The sequence below is a fragment of the Bufo gargarizans genome, chromosome 2 (genome assembly GCF_014858855.1).
Source record: "Bufo gargarizans isolate SCDJY-AF-19 chromosome 2, ASM1485885v1, whole genome shotgun sequence".
Taxonomy (NCBI): domain Eukaryota; kingdom Metazoa; phylum Chordata; class Amphibia; order Anura; family Bufonidae; genus Bufo; species Bufo gargarizans.
Window position 1 is genome coordinate 526,523,636 of NC_058081.1, and position 11,685 is coordinate 526,535,320.

The window sequence follows — 11,685 nt, forward strand, 5'->3', positions numbered from 1 at the left end:
ACTGCATCATGTGTGCCATGACAGTTGGAAGAATACGAAATAAAGTCCATCCATTCCAAAGCCAAGAGGTGGATGCCCAGGCAAAATATCAGAGTCAACAAGTCGGCCCATCACAAAGTCTATCAGTTCTGGCATGACAAACACGGTGGAGGTGGCTCGTAGGCTTCATAAGAGTGAGATCACAGACGTCCATGCAAGCACCGTACGGTGTGCATTACACAAGTCCGAAAAAAGGTGAAGAAGCCTCGACTTCAATACCGTCATAAGAAGCGTTGGCTCGAGATTGCAAAAAAGTACGAACAGTGGACAGTAGAAGATAGAAAATTGGTGATTTGGAGAGACGAGGACCTACCCCCAGGATTATGGTGTGGGGTTGGCATAATGTATGACAGTCGGATCCCTCTAGTCTTCATTTCAGGTGCACTAACAGCTTGACATTACATTGATTAGGTCATGGAACCACTGGTACGGCCATTCTCCAAAGTGCATCGGGAGCCGATTTTCAAAAGGACAACGCTAGTCTGCATGATGGTCATGCTACTGTGAGCAGTCAGTGTGGGCTAAACCAGGGGCATCCGTTTTTTTTAACGGATCCGCAATTTGCGGACCGCAAAACGCATACGGTCATGTGCATGTAGCCTTATTCTGTATATATGGACACTGCACAGAACCACTTCTATTGTCCTGTATACTGGGTGTAATTCTCAGCATCTGCTCTTATTCTGTATTATATGGACACTGCACAGTACCACTTCTCTTCTCCTGTATACTTGGTGTAATTCTCAGTATCTGCTCTTATTCTGTATATATCAGGGGTGCACAACCTGCGGCCCGGGGGCCACATGCGGCCCTTGATACCATTCTGTGCGGCCCCCAACCATCTGGTAACAGACATGTATGCCTATGTCTTGTGGCTGCTCACATGTATTTTTCATGTATTTCTCCCATTAGATGGGAGTCCTTGAAGTGTAACTAGACATTAATGGTATATAATGTGTATTCAATATGCCATAAGTACAATATTTCAGTTGTTAATACACCTTTAAATTTTAATTGTGGCCCTCGTCATTGGGTCAGTCTGGCAATGTGGCCCCCAACCAGGAAACGTTGTGCACCCCTGGTATATATGGACACTGCACAGTACCACTTCTCTTCTCCTGTATACTTGGTGTAATTCTCAGCATCTGCTCTTATTCTGTATATATATAGACACTGCACAGTACCACTTCTCCTGTCCTGTATACTGGGTGTAATTCTCAGCATCTGCTCTTATTCTGTATATATGGACACTGCACAGTACCACTTATCTTCTCCTGTATACTGGGTGTAATTCTCAGTATCTGCTCTTATTCTGTATATATGGACACTGCACAGTACCACTTCTCCTGTCCTGTATACTGGGTGTAATTCTCAGTATCTGCTCTTATTCTGTATATATGGACACTGCACAGTACCACTTCTCTTGTCCTGTATACTGGGTGTAATTCGCAGTACCTGCTCTTATTCTGTATATATGGACACTGCACAGTACCACTTCTATTGTCCTGTATACAGGGTGTAATTCTCAGTACCTGCTCTTATTCTGTATATATGAACACTGCACAGTACCACTTCTATTGTCCTGTATACAGGGTGTAATTCTCAGTACCTGCTCTTATTCTGTATATATGAACACTGCACAGTACCACTTCTCCTGTCCTGTATACTGGGTGTAATTCTCAGTATCTGCTCTTATTCTGTATATATGGACACTGCACAGTACCACTTCTCCTGTCCTGTATACTGGGTGTAATTCTCAGTATCTGCTCTTATTCTGTATATAAGGACACTGCACAGTACCACTTCTCCTATCCTGTATACTGGGTGTAATTCTCAGTATCTGCTCTTATTCTGTATACATGGACTCTTTTCATTTGAAAAATAAATAAATAACAAAAGGCCATAACAATATCTATACACAGAAACAAAACACATTACTAAACCCACCCCGACCAGTCCACCACCCCACTAGAACCTACAATACTATTCACACTTAAAACACTTTCGTAACCCCATACTATACATATTTACTTACACGTATATTTAAAATCCATAAAATATATACACAATATACATAAACTATACACAAACTATATACAAATTATATACAACTTATAGAACTAAATCTAACTAACCCACCACCAGTCCACAGCAAATATGCAAACTGATAACCCCCAAAGTTCCAAGGGGATAAACCCCGAGCTTTGAGAAGTCCTAGTCTTTCCCCAGTCGGACTGGGGTCAGTCAGTTTGCAACAAACAAAAACACCCTTTTTTTTTTTTTAATAATTTTTTCTTTTATATATATATATATATATATATATATATATATATAAAATATATAATAGAAAAGAAAAATATATACACTCCCTCCTCCCTCCCAGCCCCCCTCCCAACCTAACTAAACCCCACTATAAACTTAACAATACTAATATAATACTAATATAATAATATATTATCACAATACTAACATAATACAAAACATACCTATATAATACACTATAAATACACTATAAATACAATATAAATACAATATAGATACCGTAATACTATTACACCTAAACCAGCTATGGTTCGGTACCCGTAAGCCTTTCCATACTTACATTACTACAAAACAAAACAAAAACCTATAAGTGTGTTACATCAGCCCACCACCAGGAAAAGAGTACTACTCAGCTAAGGAACCCCAAAACAGAAGCCCCTCCACAGACGAGAGGCCTTGGGGTCCCCCCACCTTTCGTACTCAAGAGAGCGTACCTTCACCAGGTCACCCATGATGTTCCTGTATACCGTCTCCACCGGGAGGATTTTGTGACTCTTCGTTGACACTACACTACGTGCAGAATTATTAGGCAAATGAGTATTTTGACCACATCATCCTCTTTATGCATGTTGTCTTACTCCAAGCTGTATAGGCTCGAAAGCCTACTACCAATTAAGCATATTAGGTGATGTGCATCTCTGTAATGAGAAGGGGTGTGGTCTAATGACATCAACACCCTATATCAGGTGTGCATAATTATTAGGCAACTTCCTTTCCTTTGGCAAAATGGGTCAAAAGAAGGACTTGACAGGCTCAGAAAAGTCAAAAATAGTGAGATATCTTGCAGAGGGATGCAGCACTCTTAAAATTGCAAAGCTTCTGAAGCGTGATCATCGAACAATCAAGCGTTTCATTCAAAATAGTCAACAGGGTCGCAAGAAGCGTGTGGAAAAACCAAGGCGCAAAATAACTGCCCATGAACTGAGAAAAGTCAAGCGTGCAGCTGCCAAGATGCCACTTGCCACCAGTTTGGCCATATTTCAGAGCTGCAACATCACTGGAGTGCCCAAAAGCACAAGGTGTGCAATACTCAGAGACATGGCCAAGGCAAGAAAGGCTGAAAGACGACCACCACTGAACAAGACACACAAGCTGAAACGTCAAGACTGGGCCAAGAAATATCTCAAGACTGATTTTTCTAAGGTTTTATGGACTGATGAAATGAGAGTGAGTCTTGATGGGCCAGATGGCTGGATTGGTAAAGGGCAGAGAGCTCCAGTCCGACTCAGACGCCAGCAAGGTGGAGGTGGAGTACTGGTTTGGGCTGGTATCATCAAAGATGAGCTTGTGGGGCCTTTTCGGGTTGAGGATGGAGTCAAGCTCAACTCCCAGTCCTACTGCCAGTTTCTGGAAGACACCTTCTTCAAGCAGTGGTACAGGAAGAAGTCTGCATCCTTCAAGAAAAACATGATTTTCATGCAGGACAATGCTCCATCACACGCGTCCAAGTACTCCACAACGTGGCTGGCAAGAAAGGGTATAAAAGAAGAAAATCTAATGACATGGCCTCCTTGTTCACCTGATCTGAACCCCATTGAGAACCTGTGGTCCATCATCAAATGTGAGATTTACAAGGAGGGAAAACAGTACACCTCTCTGAACAGTGTCTGGGAGGCTGTGGTTGAAGCTGCACACAATGTTGATGGTGAACAGATCAAAACACTGACAGAATCCATGGATGGCAGGCTTTTGAGTGTCCTTGCAAAGAAAGGTGGCTATATTGGTCACTGATTTGTTTTTGTTTTGTTTTTGAATGTCAGAAATGTATATTTGTGAATGTTGAGATGTTATATTGGTTTCACTGGTAAAAATAAATAATTTAAATGGGTATATATTTGTTTTTTGTTAAGTTGCCTAATAATTATGCACAGTAATAGTCACCTGCACACACAGATATCCCCCTAAAATAGCTAAAACTAAAAACAAACTAAAAACTACTTTCAAAAATATTCAGCTTTGATATTAATGAGTTTTTTGGGTTCATTGAGAACATGGTTGTTGTTCAATAATAAAATTAATCCTCAAAAATACAACTTGCCTAATAATTCTGCACTCCCTGTAGACACCGTGCACACCAGATGTGGTGCCTAACCACTGCACTAACTACGAATAAAGTGCGACGGTCCCTCCCACCAAGGTCTTTGAAAGCCCCATAGGCCCACTCCGCATAGGACAGGGCGGCCAGCCTAGGCCAACCGATGGAAGCTCCCACCCTTTTGTATACCTCTATATTAAAGAGACAATGAAGTAAGAAGTGGTCCATGGTTTCCAGCAGGTTACCACACTCCTCCCGGGGACAACCCCTTTCCTCGGAGTTTCTACACTTCACATTGTCCCTTACATATAGCTTACCGTGGAAGCAGCGCCAAGTCACATCCCAAACTTTCTTAGGGATCCTTTCTGAATTCAACAAAGACAGCCCACCCTCCAGATCCTGACTTGGTCAGTCCCTCAAGGCCAGTGGGGCCTGAAAAAAGTAGGATAGAACCTTCCTGTCAAGGGAAAACCTCGACATGGTCTCCACCTCTCCCTTCCCCAGACCCCACCGTCTCAGGATTCTCAGAACCGGGGCAACATAAGCCGGGAGATATCCATGTGACGCACGTAGATCTTTCACTCGCCCTCCTGTCTCCCATTCCTGGAAGAAAGGCCGAAACCACTCCCTACAGGAAATTACCCACAAAGGAGCCCTCTCTTTCCAGAGGTTTGCAATATTAATTTTCAAAAAGGTATTTGTTAAGAATACCACCAAGTTGACCATATCCAACCCGCCTAGTCTCCTTGTGCGGTAAGTAACCTCTCTCCTGATTAGGTTCAGCCTGTTTCCCCACAACATCTGGAAAAAGAGGCTGTAGACCGTACCCCAGAGAGACCCTGGCAAAACACAAACACTGCTTAGATACAAAAGCACGGGAATCAGGTAGGCTTTGCACAGGTGAACCCTTTCCCTAAAGGGAGAAAGACTATCCCTTCCAACGGTCCACCTTTTGGGCGACATCTTTTAGTCTACTCTCCCAATTTTGCTGATGATAATCTCCATCCTGGCCAAAATCGATGCCTAAGATCTTTACAGACTTCTGGGGTTCTGGAAGAGTGCCCTGGAGATCGAAGACAGGATCCCCTTCCCCCAGCCAGAGAGTCTCACATTTGTCCCGGTTGATCTGAGACCCAGAAACCTCTGAATAGCGGTCCACCTCCGACATCACCCAGCTCACCTCCTCTTCCGAAGAGGCAAGAATGGAGACATCATCGGCGTACGCCACCACCTTCAGAGATGGCCCCCGCACCGCCAGTTCCATCCCCACCCCCCGCCAACGGTCCACGATCTACCCTTCTAATGAAGGGATCAATCGCAAACACATACAGCAAAGGGCTTAAAGGACATCCCTGGCGGACACCAGAAGCCACCTCAAAAGGTTGACCCGACCAACCGTTAATCAATGGGAAACTCTCCGCCCCTTTGTACAAAGTTTTTAACCAGTCTACAAACCTCCCGGGTAGACCATACCACAAGAGAACGGACCACAGGTACTCATGGTTCACCCGGTCAAAAGCCTTTGCCTGGTCCAAAGATAACAGGAACCCTTTCCAAAGGCCCGCCCTGCCCCGCTCCATGGCTTCTCGGACACCGAGAACGGCGCTAAAAGCGCTCCGACCGGGAACAGAGCAGTGCTGAGCCTCAGAAAGAAGTCTCGGTGCAAACTTCACCAATCTGCAGAAAAGTATTTTTGCCAGAATCTTCCTGTCCACATTGAGAAGCGATATGGGTCTCCAGTTCTCAATGCGGGATGGATCTTTACCCTTTGACAGAATAATCAGGGCTGACTTACCCATTGACTTTGGCAGAGTGCCCGAGGAAAGACACTCGTTAAACACCTCAGTCAAGAGAGGAACTAATTGTTCCTTGAAAGCCTTGTACCACTCGGATGTTAAGCCATCCGGACCTGGCGATTTCTTGGGCCTAAGCCCATCAATGGCCAGTCCCACTTCCTCTTGCCTGATAGGTTCTGCCAAAACATCAAGAGAGGGGTCTATTCCAGCCTTGGGAATAGCTTCAGCCAAGAAAGCTGAAAAGCGGTCCCGATTTAGTTCTTTCCTACCCAAGAGGTGAGAGTAGAAAGACCTGACGACCTCCAGGATCCCTGATTTGGACCTATTCAGGGAACCCGTACTGTCGACCAGGCCTACCACAAATTTACTTTTTACTGCCATCTTACAGTTTCCAAAGGGGTCAGGTGAGCGGTACTTCCCGAAATCCCTTTCAGCTACCAAAGAGGCGTATCTATCGTACTGACACCTCTTGAGCAAGGATTTCACACGAGAGATATCCTCACGGCTACCCCCCGTCGAAACCAGTCTTTCAAGTTTCTTCCTCAGTTCCTGGTACAGACAGTATCTGTCCCAGCTCCTGAGGTTAGAAAGCTCACGGAAAAACCTTGCCGTCCTTTTTTTGAATATCTCCCACCACTCCGACTTACTGTTGCAGAGGTCCACCAAGGGTTCCTGGCTCTGAAGGAAATCCTCAAAGGACTGTCTTATTGTCACTTCTTCCAGGAGAGATGAATTCAGCTTCCACATACCTCTGCCCATACAGGGAGTCTCTGCAACATTCAAAGAGAAAATAATCAAACAGTGGTCGGAGAATTCCACTTCCACGGCTTCTAAAGCCGAGAAAACGGCCTCCTCCTTTAAATAAAACCTATCTATTCTAGACCTACGATTTCCCTGATGAAAGGTGAAATCCACGTGGTCTGGCTTATGCTGCAAATGGGCGTCCACCAGACGAGTATCTTCAACTATCCTAGACAACACAACGCTATCAGCATCCAGCCCACCTTTGGAGCCTCCCCTATCACAGGCCCTCGTCACATTGTTGAAGTCCCCTCCAAAGATCACTTGCCGGCTGGTAAAAAGAAAAGGCTTAATCCTCATGAGGAGACACTTGCGGTCCCACTTACTCTGTGGGCCGTAGATGTTTATTAGTCTCAATTCTTGTCTCCCCATGAGGACATCTAAAATCAGGCACCTCCCCATTTCTAACTCGATTATCCTCCTGCATTCCACTCTTTCGGCGGTCTTAAAAAGTACCGCCACCCCGCTATGTGGCTCGGCCGCAAGAGACCAGAAAGACGGACCTAGCCGCCATTCTCGCTTGGCTTTTGCCAGCAGAGTTGTACTTGTTAACCAGGTCTCTTGCAAAAACAAAATATCAGCTTCAATACGGCTGAAAAAATCAAAGGCCAGAAAACGAGCTGCGTCTGACTTGATACTGGCAACGTTAATGCTTGCCAGTGTCAACGGGGTGAGTTCCGCCATCATTGATGATCGAGTTAGATAGCCTTCTTTTTCCCCACCCCACCACCATCAGCATTTTCATCTGAACCATCACACTCCTTCTGTCTTTTCAAACATACAGAGACATCCATACCATCCTTTTTGCCCAAGGTTCCAGGCTTGGCCCCCCCTCCAGAAGGTAATTTACCCCCCAAAGGACAGGGCCCGGCAGCCTGCGAGGAGGCCCCCACGCCTTCTGGCACCACACCCTCCTCCCCCCCAGCTGAAGCAGTTGGGGGATCCTCGTCAAGGGCCTGGTACCGATTAGAGACTTCCACCAGAGGGGACCCAGTTGATCCTTCCTTAGGCCTCTGGTCAAGGATGAATGGGACAGATGGGTCCCACTCCAGAGAGGGTTTACGACCCTCTCCTTTCTTCTTCTTCTTACTCGGCTTGTTCCCCCTACCCTCCAACCACGCTCTGCCACCCTCGTCCAAGCTTTCGCCGTACGAGGAGACAGGGTTGGCGGATGGGTTAGCCTCCACAGGTTGGGCCTCTGGTTCCCCATCGTCGCTGTACCCCGGGTCACTACAACCGGGATCCTCAGCCAGACCAGCCGAAAGACCAGCTGAAGGGTCAGCTGCCACCTGTTCCCTATCCTTGCGGCGTTGTTCTAGCCGCCTGATCCTGGACGGCCTTTGCTTCTTCGGATCCTGCCTGCTTCTTCCAGCGCTAGTAGTTCCAGCGCTTGTCCCCTCACCAACTGATTCAGTCCCGGCAGCAGGCTCCTCCCCAACCACAGACCCAGCCTCGCGGCTAGTGCCTGCCTGATCTTGAGCCCGGCCCTGAACCCTGTTGGCGAAGGCAAGCGGACAGCGACTAAACGGGTGACCTAGGTCCCCACAGAGGTTGCACCGGATCCGCCTACAAGATGCGGCAAGATGACCAGTGTCCCCACACTTCGCACACATGCGAACATCGCATTGTGCGCTGAAGTGGGTGGGACTGCCGCACTTGTGACAGACCTTTGGCTGGCCCCTATAGAACACCATAATCCTATCCCTTCCTATGAAGGCAGAGGAGGGAATATGAGCAACAGAATTGCCCCGATCAAACAGCTCCACGCTGAAGGTCCAGGCACCTGACCAGATGCCATGCTCATCGAGCACCTTGGCGGGGAACTGCCCCACCCTACCATATCGACTAAGCCATGTCATGATGTCAACACTAGACAGTGATTCATTACAGGTCAAAACGGTCACTGTCTTCACAGTCGATTGGCGGGTGATGGCCTCGACGGCAAAACCCCGCCACTCCGGGGTGTTCTTCATCAGCTCATATTTAGACCAGAAGAGCTCCAAACCCTCCGGCCTAACAAAGCTGACGTCGAACATAGCGGTGCCGTAGGGATGTATGAGCGCAAAGATGTCATTTGCGACAAACCCCGCCCCCAGGAGAAGTTCCACAACAGTCTTCCTAGAAGGAACTGCTGCTTCCTTACTCCTCCAATAGAGACGGGCCACATTCCTACGGTCCCTCCCCGGTGTGGGGTGAGTCCATACGATCTCACCCCTCCTTTGTTCTCGGAAGGCCCTAAAACCATGCCTTTCTGTCCAAAAGGCCAGGTCAACCGACCCTCCCTCTACCTGTATGGAAGTCCCCAGTCCTTTTTTTAGGGCCTCCAGGAGGCGCCGTTGCAAATCACCCCTGCCCGAAACCTTGGGCAAAGAGTCACCCGAAACAACACCTGCATACGTCTTTGCTTTTGCCATCCTCTCTCTCACATCCTTCCTCATTGCTTCCTTCCGCATAACTTCCTCCTGTTCATCCACTTCCGTATCCGCAATATACTCCTCAATCAAAGCTTCCTCATCCACCATCTCAATTTCTCCCTCATCCACAATCCCATTCACCAGTTCATTTGTATCCTCATTTATAACCTCATTCACGTACTCATTCACCCCCACAGCCACCTGCACATCATTACCCACAATCCCATTCACAACCACATTTGCGTCCATATTTGTTTTTGCATCACCTTTCACTCCCCCTGGACTGGTCGGGTTCCCTAAAGAGACCGGAGAATCACTGGGGGCGGGCCCTGAGGAGCCCCCCGCAAAACCCGCAGGGGACTCCCCACTTCCCGCACCCCCCACGGCCCGAACAGTCCTGGGATAATCGACCATAGTGTTCTCCATAGGTTCCAAAGTCTTTACACCTTCCACTGATTTTAATGGTCTTTTCACAATATCAACAGTTTTATCAGTTTCTAATGCTTTCTTCTCCTCTTTCTCAGCACCACCACCTTGAACCTTGTCCACAATCATTACATCCTTGTTCGCCACACTGTTTGGCGTTTTACCCCCTGCGCTGCTTGTGACCACCCTACCACTACAGGAAGGGGGGGCACCTCCCGTCACCATCTTAGAATTAATCTCCCGCACTGTTTGACCCGATTCAACTACAGGAACCGGGCTGGGCACAGCAGCGGATTCAAAAGGCACAAATCGAAGCACTTCTTCCTTTACAGTTTTATTTTTCTCCTTTGTGATTTTCACCATCTCATCCTCAGGGACCTCCTCATCCCCAAAATACAGTCTGCCCACCGGGGACTCCAGCTGCCTGACTTCGAGCATTAGCCTTCCCCCAGACCCGCTTTCATCCCCGGAGGCGGCCGCAATCAGGTCTGAGGGGTCCCCCTGGCCACAAGGCAGAGAGTCCGCCTCCGAATCCTGTGTTCCAGGTACCACCTTCCCCTGGCTCCCAGCCTGCTGCCCTGACAGACTGGGGCCAGGCGTACCGGACAGTCCAGACATGCCCTCAAATCTGCAGTCATGCCTGAATTTCTCCATGAAAGGGCCGCCATTTTCCTCAATGGCGGCCCTCTTCTCCTCCAAAACCGCGATTATCTCCTCCAACTTCACCAGTCTGGAGGAGAGGATTGCCTTCTTTGTTTTAGGCGCCATTTTAACTTGCGTTTGTACATTTTTATATTCCACATTTAGTCTTTTTAATTCCCTCTTGACCTCCTCATGCATGTTCAGAAAATATGCTACCCGGGAGGAAAAGGTTTTTGAAGACTCCTTAGGGCCCAAAGTACCCCAATTGTGCAGTCTCTCAACCGCTGGGCAGGAAGAACCCCCGACACCAGGCTTCTTTACAGGAACTTTGTTGCCGGGCTGAGGCACCGACACAGACACACCACATGCTGAATCACCTACCTCAGCCTCTGGCCTCGTCACCTTCTCCACGGCCTTCCTTGTATCCCGTCCCACAGTCCGGCCGGCAGCTTGTCCAGCCACTGTACCTTTCATGTGTTCACCCGCTGCTTGTGCAGCAGCGGGCCTTTCCACAGCATCCTGCTTTCTCGTGTGCTGACTCAAATTGTCCAGAGAGGATCCCAAGCTGGCTGCTCTCCTGGGACCCCTCCGGACCCCACCTGGTACTCCATTGGGCTCACTGCAGGGATCGCGGCCGCTCCTAGTAGCAGGGCCCCTCCTGCCCACGGCACTTGCGGGGCTGCCCTCCATTACTTGCGACCTTGCGGCCGCTTGCTGCGGAGTCTTCATATTTGCATCGTCGCCCACCTCCAGTAGCGCCAACGTATCCAAGCCCAGGTCTCCAGTCCTGGAGGCCCTCCTCTCCACTCGCGCATCTCCGCCGCGGCTGCCGACACGTGGTGATGAACGCCGGCAGCCGGAGGCCCGGGGATCCATACCGGGAGAAACTGCCACCCCCTGGGGAAAGGGTAGCAATTCCCCCGGCAAACAAAGCGCTGGTAAGCCTCCCGGACCTCACACACCCACAAACAACAGGAAACAGGAACAGGAAGGAACAGCAACTCCTCCCACCACTTCTCCTGTCCTGTATACTGGGTGTAATTCTCAGTATCTACTCTTATTCTGTATATATGGACACTGCACAGTACCACTTTTCTTGTCCTGTATAGTGGGTGTAATTCTCAGTATCTGCTCTTATTCTGTATATATGGACACTGCACAGTACCACTTCTCTTCTCCTGTATACTGGGTGTAATTCTCAGTATCTGCT

General features: G+C 48.2%; 1 protein-coding gene across 3 annotated transcripts in view; it reads right to left on the reverse strand.

The window, feature by feature from the left end:
* Positions 1 to 11,685, reverse strand: part of LOC122928531 — a 75,646-nt gene that overhangs the window by 61,581 nt on the left and 2,380 nt on the right. Inside the window, exons 1-2 of one of the 3 annotated variants that reach the window (XM_044281458.1) lie at positions 10,857 to 11,427; positions 6,942 to 6,962 (exon numbers count right to left, since the gene is read on the reverse strand). The exons of 1 other annotated variant lie outside the window; for it this stretch is intronic. In XM_044281458.1, coding sequence (XP_044137393.1) covers positions 6,942 to 6,962; positions 10,857 to 11,351 — 516 coding nt within the window. In that variant the 5' untranslated portion in view covers positions 11,352 to 11,427. Of the gene's footprint in view, positions 1 to 6,941; positions 6,963 to 10,856; positions 11,428 to 11,685 lie in introns of those variants that run through there. One more of the 3 variants, XM_044281459.1, reaches the window with a different exon arrangement.